Source organism: Puma concolor, unplaced genomic scaffold, assembly GCF_028749965.1.
Source record: "Puma concolor isolate L17-30 unplaced genomic scaffold, mPumCon1.1.hap2 unalloc_scaffold_39, whole genome shotgun sequence".
Classification (NCBI taxonomy): Eukaryota; Metazoa; Chordata; class Mammalia; order Carnivora; family Felidae; genus Puma; species Puma concolor.
In genome coordinates this window covers 163,785-180,505 of record NW_028240246.1, presented here as the reverse complement: position 1 = coordinate 180,505, position 16,721 = coordinate 163,785, and the positions used below count along the sequence as shown (strand labels likewise).

The following is a 16,721-nucleotide window of genomic DNA, read 5'->3' as shown; positions in this document are numbered from 1 at the left end:
AAAGAAGAGGTGGGAGGTGACTTCTAATGGCTAGTCAGAGTGTAGACCCTTCCTCCAGGGTTCTGGGACCCTGCCCCCTTCTAACACCAATGGCTCCTGCCTGGAAGAAAACACCCTTTGCTGCCAGATCCCAGGAGGAAGGATGTGGGGTTGATGTGCTGTCCTTGGTCCTACTGCAGTATCCCAGCTAATCACCCTGTAGGTGGCTCCAAGGCATTTCTGGTGGGGAGTGTTTGTAGAGCTACTCCCTTGGCTTTGAGCTAAGGTTGTGGATTTTCTAATTGTATCTTTTCTAATCATTCTTAGGGACTTTGGTGGAGTTTGGAGTTTGGTAGAGACCTGGCATGTTTCAATCTGCCAGCTTGAAATAGCACAACCTCTTAGGAAGGCAATTTTGTACCCCTGTTAAATCCTGGAGAAACTTAGGCAAATGTGTACTAGGATATAAACAGAAAAATGTTCAAAGCAGCACTGTTTATAATAACTAAAAATTAGAAAAATCTAGTATCCACCAACAGTAGAAAGAACAAATAGCGTTACACGGGTATTTACTCTATACATATTAAACTGAGCATTTATGTTATGTGCATTTTATGCACATTTTTAGTTCTCACAGATACTTTTTGGTTGGGGAAAAAAATTAGATGGCTTTACTCGTAGCACTGATATGGTTATAAATAGGGCTTCCACAATAAAATTTGGGAAAAGAGAGGAGGAAGTGGCAGTTCTGTCCATGTTTTTGCCACTCAGGGCTGGATTCTAACAGAGATTTTGTGATCCAGAGAGTAGGCATTAAATGTACATTTTGGTGTGAAGAGTGGATAGGGGTGTGTGTGTGTGTGTGTGTGTGTGTGTGTGTGTGAGAGAGAGAGAGAGAGAGAGAGACAAAGGAGTATGTGAGAAGAAAATATTTGAATCAAACAGCAGAGGTCGCCATCCCTACATTAAATAAGAATTAGTGTATTTGGTGGCACCATTACCCAGGTTTCTCTCACATCTATCGGTCCTGTGTAGCAAATAGTTGTAGTTATTTTGCATTTTGACCCAGAAATGACCTTTTCATTTTGCAGAATTCTCAGTGAAAATCATCTGACCGAATTACGTAAGGACACATTTGAAGGCCTGCTATCCCTCCAGTATTTGTAAGTTAATCAGTTCATCATTTATTATGAGTTTTTAGTTATATTATTTATTAAAAAATACAGGGTTCAAATTAGATAATTGCAACAATTTCTTCTAACAGTAGAATTCTGTAACTCTCTCTATTAAATTGTATAACTCTGTAAGTCTGTGGGGACCCAGCCCATCTCTAGCATTAAATACCTCCTATGCGTTTTCAACTTTTTAATTTTATAGACAAGATCTAGGAAAAAGCCCTTCAGTTGTAGAGGAAAAGGGGTAATGAGGTCTGAGCAATTATGGACACCCATATGAACCTTGTTATGTAAGTGTTCATATACCATCTGCCTTTATTTATATTTATTATTTATGGCCCATGGATCAAATCCTGTGTATGGTCTGTCTTGATACAACCTATGAGTTCAGAATGATTTTCATGTTCTTAAAGGGCTGTAAAAGAGAAAAGAAGAGAGAGAAACAGAGAATATGTGACAGAGACCGTATATGGCCTGCAAAGCCTAAAATATTTACTGTGTGGCCTTTACAGAAAAGGTTTGAAAAAGTTGGCTTAGTAAAATGAGAGGAATTGAAGTTAACCTCAAATTGTCACCTACAAGACAAGAAAATATAGAACACTTACATTAATTTGAATGCCATTAACCCAGAATTTTTAAATAATTTAATCTAAATGAAATATTTAAATATGAAATATTTAAGCAGGTGAATTATGTAAGCAGTATTACCAAGTACATATTAAATTATCAAGAGAACAGATTAGGGATTTCAGTGTGGGAAATTTTATTAGTTTATTTTTTTATTATTATTTTTTATGTAATTTATTGTTAAGTTAGCTAACATACAGTGTGCTCTTGGCTTCAGGAGCAGATTCCTGTGATCGGTGTGGAAATGCTTATGCCACCATAAAAATAGATGTTTAAAATGATGGTTAAGGGGTTGGGGCTCCTGGGTGGCTCAGTTGGTTGGGTGTCTGACTTTGACTCAGGTCGTGATCTCACAGTTTGTGGGTTCGAGCCCCGTGTCGGGCTCTGTGCTGACAGCTCAGAGCCCGGAGCCTGTTTCAGATTCTGTCTCCCTCTCTCTCTGCCCCTCCCCCACTCATGCTCTGTCTCTGTCTCTCTCAAAAATAAATAAACATTAAAAAAAAGATGGCTAAAGGGCACGTGGCTGTCTCAGTCATTAGAGTCTGCAACTCTTGATCTCGAGGTTGTAGGTTAGAGCCCCATGTTAGGTATAGAGATTACTTAAAAAAAATGAAATCTTTAAAAATATAATGATGGTTAAGTGGTATAGTTAGAAATGTTTACACTAAACAAACATCAGAAATGCCTCTAACTTCGCTAATTACAGAATAAACATCTCTCCAGCCTCATTGTCAAGGAAGAAATGTTTGCATATATCTCTGTACATTAGACATACAGAGATACTAATGTTCTTTGCTATGGAGGTTCAGTGTTTATTCTTTGCCCATGCCATCCAAAGCTGTGTATTTCATTAATCCTTTTTTTAAAAATTTTTTAATGTTTATTTATTTTTGAGAGAGAGAGAGAGAGAGAGAGAGACAGAGTATGAGAGAGACAGAGTATGAGCAGGGTAGGCTCAGAGAGAGAGGGAGACACAGAATCCGAAGCGGGCTTCAGTCTCTGAGCTGTTGGCCCAGAACCCGATGCGGGGCTCGAATTCATGAACAGTGAGATCATGACCTGAACCGAACGAAGTCAGATGCTCAATCGACTAAGCCATCCAGGCGCCCCTCATTAATCCTTATTAATGATGTGCTTTAGAAAATAGATTCTTCTTGCAAATGTAGAAGGCTTAAGGGTAGTGAGTAAAAGGAATCTCATATGACACTAAAAATAGTCCTTCAAATTATCAAACCTTCCAAGTCTTAGGGGACAACCACTTTGTATTGGTCTTCTTGGCTACCTCTGCCATCTGGGCTCCAAACGTTACAAACACAGTTTGGAGAAAAACAAAAGAGACAAACTGCGCAATGGATTGGGCCTTTCATTATTTCTACTATGAGGTACTTTGTAAGCCAATTATTTCATGTTAGGTGAAGTGTTCTCATTCATTCATTCAAAAAAAAATGTGAATCAAAACCTAAAAAAGAATGTGACAGGCCCTATGCCCAGTACCATAGGCACGCAGATGGTTAAGACAGGCTTCCCACCCTTGTAGGAACTCATGATTTCACAGGGAAAATAAACAGAAGCTTAAACCATAACGCATAAGCACTAAATGGATGATGAAGCACTGACAGAGTGCAGAAGCGGGAGCCACAAAGTCATAAAACCACATTTCTTTTCAGTCATTTTGCTCCTTCTACTCACTACCCAGCTGTTAATTTATTTTATAAATATTTGAGTTTGTTCTTTGTCCATGCATCAGTTTTAAACACAGTAGACAACGCAGATGAGCAAGACTAGTCCATACTTTCATGGAGTTTATGCCCAGAGGAAATGGAATGCCAGAATAACTATATTAAGAAGAAATTGGGGCACCTGACCGGCTGAGTCAGTAGAGCATGCGACTCTTGATCTCAGGGTCGTGAGTTCAAGCCCCAGGTTGGGCGTGGAGTCTACTTTAAAAAATTCAAAGAAGGAGAAGAAGGAGGAGGAGGAGAGGGGGAGGGGAAGAAATGGATTTGGGCAATGAGAAGTATAAGTTGTTTTTGGAACATAGAAGAGGGGGGAAGACTTCAAGTTGGATCAGGGAAGTTACTAGAGAAATGCTGTTTGAACAGAACCTTGAATGGCTATGACGTGTCATCGGATAGACATCTTGGGAAGAATATGCTTGCAAAATAGAGTGAGTGAAAGGCAAAATGCAGGAGAAATTTCTTTGGTATCTGTAGAGTAGGAAACTAGAGCCAGATTTAGGATTTTGAAGGCCTTGGATAATATGCCAAGCTACCGTGTTATCACAGCAGTGCTCTAGGACAAACTTTAGACTGCACCAGGGTCACTTGGAGGCCTTGTCAGAACACAGGTTCCACCTCCACAGTTCCTGATTCACTCAGTCCGGAGTAGAGCTGAGAATTTGCATCTTGAGTAAGTTCCCAAGTGACTCTGATATTTGAGAACCACTCCTGGAGAATTAATCTGGTGACTGTGTGCAGTATAGATTAGAATGGGAGAGACCAGAGATGACAATGCCAGTCAGAAGATGGTGGTACCCATGTAGGTGGAAAGTGAGGGACTCGGCTGAAATCAATGGAAATAAGAGGGTCAACTATAATCAAGAATGGGTGTTTCCAAATAAAAATCCAGTACCATGTTGTTTTTTTGTTGGCCCCACTTGCAACTGAAGCAGTTGATAAATTCATAGAGCGTTTAGGCAATGTACAACCAAAAATAAATTTCTATTAATATGATAATATAATTCTGAGTTCGTTCAAAGTTAGGTATTGATTAGAGGAGTAACTTCTTTTCAAGTTAAATGAAAAGGTATCTTTTATCTCTTCTGGTATTGACTTGGTGTCGAGAAATACAACTAAACCAGGAAGGTGTGCTAATGTGAGAATATCCCTTTTAATATTAGAAATTATATGTGGAGATCACAACTTTGAGCTCATAATTTAGAAATTGATGAGGCCACAGAAAGTCATTTAATCAATTCTTCTGCTCTCAGGAAAGATTACTTCCAAGATCTATCAAGATCTATAGTTGTATGTTTTATGTATGAAGATCACAAAGGTGAGACTCTTAAGAAAGGTGAGGGCAGGGTTAGGGGCTCTGGAAGGTTCAAATAACAATTCCTAATTCTCAGAGTTTAGCCAAAAGCTACTTATTCAATACTATCATCCTACTAATTAGATATCTTATAGCTAATTGAGGCAATATTTTCCTTTTCCTTTTCCTAGAGATTTATCCTGCAATAAAATACAATATATTGAAAGACGTGCATTTGAATCACTACCTTTTTTGCAGTTTATGTAAGTTACAAATATAATTTCATTATATTTGGAATTTTTATTAAACTTAATTGTAAACCTCTTTGTTATTCACTTTGAATGAATGAAACTTTATTAGTCGAAAGCTACTAAAATTATGTAGCAAATCTTTTTTGTCTGTGGCAAAGTTTGGTGTGAGAGTTATTATAGAGGTCAGAGTGAATCGTTCTAGAGCAGCAGTTCTCTGCCAGGGTGCTTTTGCATCCAGGTGACACTTAGTAGTGTCTAGAGACATTTGTGATTGTCAGACTGTAGATGTGCTGCTGGCATCTAGTGGGTGGAGGCCAGGGCTGCTGTCACACCCTACAGTTCACAGGGCAGCACCCCCCCCCCCCCATAACAAAGATTATCCAACCATAAATCTCAACAGTGCTAAAGTTGTGAAACATTTTTCTAGAGAAATAAACTTACTTCTCTAGAAAAAAATACTTACTTAACACAAGTATTTATTGAGCATTTACTGATTTGTATCTAATGCACCACATGTATAAACATGAAAGTATAAATCTTTCATGCAAATATTTTTTTAAAAAGGCAAGCATCTTTCATAGTGAGATTTCTTTAGTGTATGGAGAGAGTATTGTGGTTATGTTTCATTATCTATAAATTAGAATCACTGCCAAAGGATAAATATTCTGAAAATATCTTGTTTTTCTTCTTCATTTGTGTCTTGTTTTTTTGTTGTTGTTGTTGTTTTTTTGTTTTTTTGTTTTTTTTTTTGGTGTGTGTAGAAATCTTCGTTGCAATTTACTCACCAAACTGAGCTTTGGAACATTTCAGGCCTGGCATGGAATGCAGTTTTTACACAAGCTGTAAGTGAAACAGAAAATGAATACATGTAAAAAACCAAAAAAAACTACATGTAAAAATATCATACAGTGATTGGTTAGGTGTGTGTTAATAAACCCAGTATGAATTCTGGAAAGTAGGTCTTAAAATCCATTTTTTTTTTCAAATGAGGAAACTAAGGTACAAAGAGGCCAAGAGACTTGTCTTAACTCCTAAATGGCACTCTCTGCCCTCCCTCGTACCCAGCTTTGTGTGGGCAGTGAAGGCCCCAAGCAAGTAACACCCAAGTCAGTATTATCATGGGAATTCGTGACAGTGATGCTTCCCCAAGGTGTGCGTGGTCCTTGAAATCCACTTCTGAATTTAACTTTGATTCTGGCTCACGTGCAAGTTTCCTGTGCAAAAGAGAACTGCGAAGAACTAAGTTTAGCACAGAGTTCTCCAGGCAGCAAAAGGTGTGGGTGCTTCCTCAGCCATCAGGAAAGCAGCAAGAACTCCTGAACACCTGCCACAGGGCACTGCTCTCCATGTGCTTTCTTTCCTGACCACTCTTCAGTTAAGAAGTGTGTGACTCCCTTTCAGCAGGGACATTCTGTGATTTCTCTGTCAAAAAGCAAATCATACTGGGCATGTTCAGTGGCCTGAGGGGGATGTTGAGACTCAAGGTTGAAGACCCTCCACTAAAGCAGACGCTGGAAAAGACTGGCTCACTGTCTTGTGGTTCAGAAATCCGATTTCACAGCTTATCTTCCGTTAGATGAAAGTGTTTACGGTGTGTCTGGAGCTGGAGTAAGTTCCTGCGGGTGCCCAAGAGCAGGGGCCTCCTCTCTCATTAATTTGCTGATGCCTAACTTGGGGAAAGAATACTGAGGGTCAGTTTTTTGTTTTGCCAGCATGCCAGAGAACGGGCTCATTGAGTTTCTCCACCAAGAGGTTTTAGTGGTGTCAATATAATGTCTTAAAAGTCACCACCTCTACTAAGCATCTTATAACACCAAGAGTCTCTTCTAAGAATCTGAATTTCATAGTTATGTAGGCAATACAGGACAAAATAGGGTGGAATCCGTTGATAACAATGAATGAATTCATTGAAAAACAATCCGTGCCACGCGCACTCTATGTCGACAATGTACTAAGTACCGGGGGTACAAAGAATATACAGGGACTGTCCCCAAGAATCTTTCATACTGGAAAAAGGAGAAAAAGATGGCCTTTTTCTTGTAATTTACTAAGATATTTGTAAACTGATGGAAACCCCTGTCTTGCCCGACTGAGATCTCTATCAGTTAACCATTTGTTTTCTTTCCTTTCCTTTGTCCTCCAGCAGCCAGAATGACACATATCCCACCTGGGGCGGGGGCATGTGCTAATTTGTATTTTGCCCTCAACTTGCCCCATGCTCCCTCATCAATCTTACATGACAGAGAAAGGTAATTAAAGAACCAGAGCTAGCTGGTATTGAGAATAAATTAATACTCATGCCATGTGTGTTATGCCCAGAATTCGTGATCCCCAAATACCGCCAGGGAGCCGAGTCCGGTGTAAAAGCAAAAGAGCCTTTATTGGAGCTAGCTCGAGCTCAATCCCCTACCTGCACTGTCGAAGCTGTGAGATACCCGGGAGAGAGAGCCAGTTTCAAAAGGACAAAGGTTTTACTGGTGCCTAGTGGCAGTTGGTGAGGTAATGGCTGCGGCCTCAGCTGATTGGCTGGGGAAGGGTCCTGGGGAAGAGTCCTGTTAGGCAGTTGGGGGGGGGTTACTCAAGGGGAGGAGGTGTGGTCAAGGTGAAGGACACAGAACAAGATGGAGTCGGCCGGTGTAGGCCCGCCCTTTCAATGTGGTTTGAATAGAGCTGTACTACTAAAACGAATTCACAGTTAACTTCCAAAACATTATCACAGTACAGTAAGTGTGTATTGGAGGTTGGGCTCCTTGTTTGGGGCCAAACTTTTCTTTTCTTTTTTCTTTTTAACGTTTATTTATTTATTCTGAGAGAAAGAGAGCGTGCGCAGGGGAGATGCCATCCCGTGAATTCAGTCACGTTATTACCTATGTGACTTATTACTGGGGTGTTTATAAGTTGAAACAGTATTTTCTCCAGCATTAAATAAGCTTGTAAACCTTTTGGGCCCCAGCTGAGGTGGATTTATCTTGAACTGACTGAAGCTTAAACTTCAGGTCTCCTCACTTACATAGGCCCCTTCCAAAGTCTTGGGAGGGACCCTCGCAATTCCTGTACGCATAATTTTGCATGTTTTGATGAGGCAGGATTTCCCAAAGTAGATGAGGTTCAGACCCTACAAGGCCTTGATTCACCCCTGGGTTTCAGGTAATTATATCTCAGTAAGTTTTTTGAATGAAGCCTCTTAAGTTATTGATAAACACTGAGTGAACACGTTAGCGGTGTGGTAAAGTCTATTTTGAATCTGAAATCCACCTCAAAGCCATGCCAAGAGTTTATTAATAAGGTACCACTTTTTGAATGGTAGTAATAATCCTGTTTCTTTCAGATGAAATCAGGAATGAAATATATTATGGAAAACCAACAGTGGTTGATAATCCTAAATGTTAAGTATAGTTTTTTTTTTTTTCCTGACTTTAAAGTGCTTCTCCTTCATTCACCTACACAGGTCCAGACTGGTGGCTTATTTTAAAAAATTCACTTCATTGGTTCTAACAGTACGAGCTCCATGATTTTAGAAGCTGAAGGACTCTACGATGTAGAAAGGCTGTACCTTATCGGGATAGAGCACATTCACATGCTGGCTCGTCTGTGGCGCATCCGTATTGTGCCAAGAACATAAGCTCTAAGGGAGAATAAGGAAAATCTAAGCCTTGCCCCTGTTGAATTATTGTTGAGAATATCATTGAGGTAGGTGTGGCCACCCTCTGAAGGCAAACTCGAGCCCCAGTCACAGACACGCCCTAACGCTCCCCCAGTCAACCGGCATCTGCTTCCTTTTAGACAGCTGTGTGCCCACAAAAGTTGACACACTTCAGGATATTGTCATCGCTTTTTGGTATGTACTGGAAATCCTGGCAGCTTCTTCTCAGATTCAGAAAGGCATAAACGTTAAGGATGAAGATAACAACTCAGGGCTGTCCTTTTGGGGTGATTTAGGGTAACTTTTATTATTTTCCGTGTGTGGTAGTTCAAAAGCTTTGCCATAGTCATACCCAACTATTACTTTTCTTCTCCCAGCTGCATCTGAGTCTTCCCACGTATATACCAAGGCATCTTCTTTCTCTGGGAAGCATGGTAGTTGCTCCTCCGCCCCATATCATTTCTTTAATACCGACCTCTATTAGGTATTTACTGCGCTCCGGCACTATGCTAAGACCTTTCGCTTGTGCTGCAAGTAAGACAATGTGTCTTAAACTCTTAGAATAGAGCCTGGCACGTGGGAAGTGCTCCGGACGTGGCCCCTCACACGGCACTTCATTTTCGTTTTTCCAGCAACTCTTGTGACACAGGTAGTATTATCCTCATTTTGGGGATGAGGAAGTTGAAACTCAGAGACATCGGGTGACTTGCCTAGGTTCACACTGTCAATAAGTGACAGAACCACTTCAGAAGCTTCGCGAGTAATACAATTCCGCATTCCCTGGCACTAGGTAGGACCTGAATGACAACTGGCCTTTTGGGCGTCGTCCCTTGGAGTCAGCTTCTCACTGGAATAGGACCTTTCGAGCAGGGAGCTCCTTTTCCCTATGCTTCTGGAGTTCCTGGCCATGCCACCTATGGGCATCCCCAGGCTTCCTGCTCACCGCCTGGTGCAACTATCACATCGTCACTGCTAGGCACCCACTCTGTGCCCAGCCTTATGCTAGGTGCTTTGCACATGCTCTTTCCTTTAATCCTCAAGTTGCCTTATGAGGTAAATGCTGCTAAAAGGACTCGGAGACGTTCGTTACTTAAGTCCCTTCACCAGGAAGTGACAGCCAGAATTCAGACCTAGGTCTGCCTGATTCCAGGGCCCTTGCTTCTTGGGCTGGTCCTCACTGCCAGAAACTCCTCTTCAAGGCTATTCTCAGAACTTTAATTAAAACATAGGCTCACCATTTCAGATTCTTTAGGCTTCGCCCCTCCCCCCGCCCAACCCCTGAGAAAGGATTTACGTGATGCCCTTAGATGTCTTGCATTGAGGAGCTTCCCATGGGGAGTCACGTTCTCATGGCTCATGGACCTATGTAGATGAATAAAGGAAAGGGGTTATTCTATCCCCAGGTACTTCAAACAGACTGGAATAGGGTCTAGATCACTCCACTTATCTCTTCAACTGCTTTCCTCCAACGAGCCAGTTTTCCCTCCATGCCTTGGGATTCCAGCGTAGAGAGTTTGGAGTTTGTCCTATTTGAAATTTATTTTCACTGCCTGCTTTGGACATTTTTTCAGCTAAAGCTGTTAGGATTTCAGTACATTCAGGACAGTGGTGACAAGCTTCAGTCCTCAAGTCTTCTCTGTCTCCTCAGTTAATAGAAAGGAAACGTAGCCCATCTGTCTGGACCTCTGTAGAAGAATTTGGAGAAAAAAAAAATAACACGTAAGAAATGTTCCCTTATTTTGTGAGCTACCTTTAGTCTGTCCCGTTGCTCTGCAACAGAAAGCTTTTGCAAAAATACTTGAGTTTTCCTCTTCAAATAAGATACAGTTTTTTAAAAAACAAAAGAATACCTAGAACAGTATTTCTTCAACTTTGATTATGAGACAGTCTTTGAGGATAACTGTTGTTATGTTTGACTCCCATAAAGATAAGCCCACGAATATCCAAAAGCCAATAGACTGAGTCAGCACACCTTTTATCTGTAAGATGAGGGAATTGAACGGAAATGGAGATGATCTCTAGTGCAATGTCCACCGTTCGTTCGTATCGCAGTCTGTGGAAAAACAATTGCTGTCGGTCCAGCAGAGGTAACCTGTCGGGTCAGTTCTCATTCTCCCCTTGGCTCAGGCACAATAGCTCCATGAAGAAAAGGCGGCACTAAAGACAGGAGGAAATAGGATAATTTGGAGTGGCCTGTATTTTGTTTTCACTACAGATAAACACGGGGCATTCATCTCAGCAGGAGGGCTGCCTGGGTAAGAGGAAGCACTGAGCCGATGGGTATAAGGCCATGGGTGAGCTACCAGGAAAGAGGGGGGGACAGTGGGGGTAGAGCACTGAGATAGTTGGGGGGAAGGATAACGAACTACTAAATTGTTTTGGCTGCATAACTCTTCATAGTCTTTCTTAATAGGGAGCCGGGGGTGGGCGCGGGGTGGAGGGGGGAGGGGAGCAGTGGGCAGGGGAAGACACACACGTGGAAGAGCTTACTTGCACAGAGCCCACCAGTAAGCTTGTAGGTATGAATGCCATTGTTATTGTTTCAAAGCCAAAGGACATTCAGAGCCTCAAGGTTGAGGAACTGTGTTTAACCAGACATGTGACACTCACGTTCTTTCTCTTCATAACATTGTCTGACTGGATATTAACTAGTGTTACACAAACCCGACATGTTAATGGGCCTGAAAAAACGTAGAAGAATGGGCTGGAATAGGAAGAATAGGGGAGTTTCCAAGGCAGGAACAAAAACGCATGGCTCCCAGCCGCACCGCTAACTCCCTCTGACCTCCGTTGTGGAAGAGTTTGAATCTTCGCTCCCCTTTTCTCCACCTACTAACATGTTTATCTTCTGGCAACTGGTTCTCTATTTATCACAACGTGGTTCTTTTTTTTTTTTTTTTTTTTCAAATTGAGATATAGAATATGCATAATAGAATATGCAACGTTATAAAGTATATAGTGCAATGGTATACTTTGATAGACAGTAATCACTGCTAATTCCAGAACATTGTCATCACCCCCCTCAAAAGAAATACCATACCCATCAGCCTTTACTCCCCATTCTCCCCTCCCCCCAGGCCCCTGGCAACAACTAATTTACCTTCTGCCCCTATGGATTTGCCTATTCTGGACATTTCATCGAAATGTGTGTCTAGTTTCTTTCACATAGCTTGTTGGCTTCAAGATTTATCCGGTTGTAGCATGTTTCAGTACTTCATTCTTTTTTTAATGTTTATTTATTTTTGAAAGAGAGCGCACACACAAGCGGGGAAGGGGCAGCGGGAGAGGGGGACAGAGGATCCAAAACCACAGAGCCTGATGTAGAGCTCGAACTCATGAACTGTGAGATGACGACCTGAGCCAAAGTCAGATGCTTAACCGACTGAGCCACCCAGGTGCTCCAATCACATTTTGTTCATCCATTCGTGAGTTATTGGACATTTGGATTATTTTGACTTTTTGGCTCTTATGAATAATGCTGCTATGAGTATTCATGTACAAGTTTTTGTGTGGTCATATGTTTTTAATTCTCTTGGGTACGTACCTAAGAGTGGAATTGCTGGGTCATGTAGTAACTCTATATTTAACCCTTTTGAGGAACTGCCAAACTGTTTTCCACAGTGACTACACCATCTTACATTCCCACCAATGTATGAAGATTCTGGTTTCCCCAAATCTTGCTACCACTTATCATTGTCTCTCTGTTCGATCATAGCCATCTTAGTGAGTGTAGAGTAGTATCTCATTGTAGCTTTGATTTCTATTTCCCTAATGACCTAAGACATTGAGCATCTTTTCATGTGCTTATTGGCCATTCATGTATTTTCTTTGGTGAAATGTCTCTTCAAATCCTTTACCCATTTAAACATTTGATTATTTGTCTTTTTCTGAGTTTTAAGAGTTCTTTATATATTCTGGATATTCTGGATACTAGACTTGTATCAGACATATGATAGTTTTGGGTTGTTTTTTTATTTTTAAATAAAGTCCAGCTTACCTATTTTTCCTTTGGTTTGTTGTGCTTTTTGTGTCATGTCTAAGAAACTGTTGCCTAAATCCAAGGTCATAAAGATTTCTCTCCTGAGAGTTTTATAGCTTGAGCTCTTCCATTTAGGTCTTTGACTCATTTTGAGTTAATATTTATATATGGTGTGAAGTGTAGGAATCCAACTCCATTATTTTGTATGGGGATATACGGTTGTCCCAGCATCATTTGAAAACACTAGTCTTCCCACATTGAATGGTGTTGGCACCCTTGTTGAAAATCAGTGGGCCATAAATGTGAGGATTTATTCCTGGACTGTCAGTTCTGTTCCATCAGCTTACATGTCTGTTCTTATGCCAGTACCACACCGTGATTACTGTAGTTTTGAAGTAGGTTTTGAAACCAGGGCGTGTGAGTCTCCCCATTTGGTTGTTCTTTGTCAAAATCGTTTTGGAGCCCCTGGGTAGCTCAGTTGGTTAAGTGGCCGGCTCTTGATTTCAGCTCAGGTCATGACCTCACAGTTTGTGAGATGGAACCCCGTGTTGCCATCTGCACTAACAGCATGGAGCCTGCTTGGGATGCTCCCTCTCCTTCTCCCTCTGCCCCTCCCCTGCTCACACTTTTCCCCACTCACACTCGCTCATGTTTGCTCTTCTGCACGGGTGTGTATGCTCGCTGTCTCTCAAAATGAATAAACTTTTTTTTTTTTTTAAAGATCATTTTGGGCTATTCTCGGTCCCTTGAATTGACATACAGATTTTAGAATTAGCTTGCCAATATTTGGAAAGAAGTCAGTTGGGGTTTTGATAGGGATTATACTGAAACCACAGTTCAATCTGGGGTATAGTGCCATTTTAACAATATTTTCTTCTGATCCGTGAACATGGCATATCTTTACGTTTATTTCAATCTTCTTTAATTTCTTTCAACAACGTTTTGTGGTTTTTAGTGTGATTCTTGCACTTCTTTGGTTAAATGTTTTCCTAAGTATTTTATTCTTTTGAGTACTGTTATACATGGAATTGTTTTCTTAATTTCATTTTTGGAATAGTCATTGCTGATGTATAGAAATAAAGCTAATTTTTACATATCGATCTTGTGTCCTGTAACCTTGCTGAACTCATTTATTAGTGCTAAGGTTTTTTTTCTACATTCCCAGGAATATGTCTTGTGGTCTTCTAGTTACCCAGGAAGATGTTGGAGCATTTCAAAGTCCCTATGGACATCTCATTTCTCAGCTTTTCCCTTTTAGGCTTTTTGTTTAGGCTATTTTTTGTCTTGTGATCAATTGCCTCACATAGCTGCCAGATTAAAACATTTATCTATAATTGTTTTCAAAAAAATGCCCCTTGGGAAGAGGCTATTTTAGCACTGTGCAGTTCTCAGTGAGGTCAAGGGCAAGGCTTTCAAGTGAAGTTTTTTAGGGACCCCACTAGACAGGTAAAACAATGACAGTTTGTTCTTTGGGAATGAGGCTTTAAGGAACTTCAGCTCCATTTTGTTCCCCTGGGATGTGGGCAATTTTTAAGGTTATCATCAGGATGGAGAGCAGAGGTTGAGGACAAGTTAAAACAACAGAGCTCACTGTTCTTATAGAAATTAGTAATTTTTTCTTTAATACATGCTCTCCGGGTTGCTGCAAGCCCATTGGTTAAAATTTCCAAAGTTCTGAGAAAGTTGATTTTGACCATTTTTGCTAGTTGTTGTTGTTGTTGCTTTTACGGAAGGATGAATTTTCAGACGTCCTTCCTCTCTCATTTTCACTGATTCACCTGTAACAGGGCTTTAAAATCTCTAAAGTCTCAGGGCACCTGGGTGGCTCAGTTAACTGCCTGACTCTTGATTTCGGCTCAGGTCATGATCTTGCGGTCATGGGATCAAGCCCCATGTCAGGCTCTGCACGGGGCATGGAGCCTGCTTGGGATTCTCTCTCTCTCTCTTCCTCTGCCTCCCTTCACTCATACTCTTGTACTCTCTCTCTCAAAAAATAGAATAAAAAAATAAGAAATGAAATCTGTAAAGTCTCAATGATCACAGGCTAATTAAATACTTAATCATGGGAGATGATTAGAGGAAAGGAATAAAAATAGAAAATGTAATTCTTAGAGAAGCTCTCCCAGATGGAGAGATGAAGTTCAGCAAAGTGTTTCTATATTTAATGCTCTCAAAGTTAAGTTTAAGGTAACGGCTATTTTAAACCCCCTTTTTTCCATACAATTTAAATACAGGCTTTGGAGTCAGAACTGAGTTCAGATTCCATCTCTGCTTCTTGACTGGCTGGACAAACTGGGACAAATTATACAACCTCTCTGTACTTCAGTTTCCTCACTTGTAAAATGGGGTAATGATGTATCTATCACATAAGGTTATTGTGAGGTTTAAATGTGAAATGCTGATCACAGATGCCCCATAGCTCAATAGTATCGGTTGTGATGATTATCCTTATAATTTTGCAAAAGTACAGTGATGATTCTTGAGCAGAGTCAACCTAAAGGCAGATTTTCTTTTCTTTCTTCCTGTTTCCTTCACTTTATTTTTGCTGTAAAGAACTGAGAAGAAAATCTACTCAGCATTTTGGAATAAAAACTTGTGTCAAGCAGTGACAAAATGTTATTTATTCAACAAGCCTTCACTAAGTAACTAGTAAATAACAAGCACTCTGTCAGGCACAGGGACAAAAATGACAATAGAGTATGGTCCCTGCCCTCAGGGAGCTGGCAGTCCAGGAGATGGATAAGGAAACGGGATCATATGCCACCTAACAAAGGCTGTCATAGGAGAATACACATGGTGGGGGTATAGCTTTCACCATTTCCTCTTAGATTAATCCCTTTGTCTTTGGCCCCCAAACTGAGGAATTGGTCCTATTTTTGTCTTTAACCGGGTGTTTTAAACTGTGGAATTTTTTACATTTCTAGAGATAAAGGAAAAGCACCTAGAATTATAGAGGACACTAGAAACAGTATTTCCTACAGAGCCTGGGCTTCCTACCAGCATAGTCACTTCTAGGGTTTTCAGCCCAAAAAGTTCTTTGGCATATCTTGGCTTTGCTGTCCACGTAAAAAAAAAAAAAAAAAAAAAAAAAAAAAAAAAAAATTTTTTTTTCTCTTTCTGTTCTCCACTTTATCGTCCAGAGAGCTGGGTAGTTCCCAAAGGAAGAGTGCTTTACAGAATGTAAGGGTGATTTATAGGCAAAGGCAGAAAATGATTAGTTTTAACCTTCCAGTTCCATACCCCCAAAATGAACATAAACGTTCGTGGTAGTCATTACTGGAAATGCAGATCATTTTAATTCCATTGCATTTTTCAGAATTATCAGTCGTAACCCTCTGTCAGCTGTTGAAGATTCCTATCTTTTTAAGTTGCCAGCATTAAAATATTTGTAAGTATTGCAACAATCTCATGGCTCATGAGATGATTTCTGATCTTTTTTGTTGTCATCAAAAGATTAAGTATTTTGCGTTTTGGGAAAAAGTCCTAATTTAAGTTTTAACTCGGTTATTGAAATAAGCATTATTAGCAAAGAAAAAACGTATATGGGCAAGATAGCCTGCAGAGGAAGGAATAGTATTGAAGAACACATAAGAGACATGGGACTTGCAGATGTAGGTAGAAATACCATTTATCTCAAAGTGGAAAGTGGAGTAAGGTGTATATTAAAAGAAAAAAAGACTAATCAAGAGAGGTGGATGCAATTGAGAATGAAAATGAGGATAAGAGTAAAAAGGATTGTACTGTTGAGCACCAAGGTGATTAATTTGATGATGCACATAAAATGTCTTCATTGGGAGTTTTCTGAAATTATTGTCCATAGCAAGAAAACTCTTGAGCTGACTTGACAAAGAAGCCAGAATTGAAGTAACCACATGTTGTTAAGTATCTTTTTAGGTACAGAATTTTTATCCTTGGGTTCAAATCACGCATGTTTGGGCTTTCTCCTTCAGAGACATGGGATCAACACAGGTGTCACTTACAACAGTTGAGAGCATCCTCATGATGACCCTTGAATTTGGAAACACTGTAAGTTGATT

At 40.4% G+C, this 16,721-nt stretch overlaps 1 protein-coding gene and 2 long non-coding RNA genes across 3 annotated transcripts in view; 2 read left to right on the top strand and 1 right to left on the bottom strand.

The window, feature by feature from the left end:
* The window catches only part of LOC147571220 (uncharacterized), a 51,980-nt gene that overhangs the window by 8,448 nt on the left and 26,811 nt on the right, over nt 1-16,721 (top strand). The window contains exons 3-7 of the mRNA XM_086696511.1: nt 1,071-1,142; nt 5,003-5,074; nt 5,824-5,904; nt 16,001-16,072; nt 16,635-16,704. Coding sequence (XP_086552637.1) covers nt 1,071-1,142; nt 5,003-5,074; nt 5,824-5,904; nt 16,001-16,072; nt 16,635-16,704 — 367 coding nt within the window. The remainder of the gene's footprint in view (nt 1-1,070; nt 1,143-5,002; nt 5,075-5,823; nt 5,905-16,000; nt 16,073-16,634; nt 16,705-16,721) is intronic.
* Nucleotides 8,986-11,089, bottom strand: LOC147571222 (uncharacterized). The gene is made up of 2 exons (XR_015247595.1): nt 10,678-11,089; nt 8,986-10,390 (listed from the first exon to the last, which is right to left on the bottom strand). It is a non-coding gene; the product is annotated as an uncharacterized LOC147571222 (long non-coding RNA).
* On the top strand, nt 12,599-13,784 carry LOC147571221 (uncharacterized). The gene is made up of 2 exons (XR_015247597.1): nt 12,599-12,902; nt 13,521-13,784. It is a non-coding gene; the product is annotated as an uncharacterized LOC147571221 (long non-coding RNA).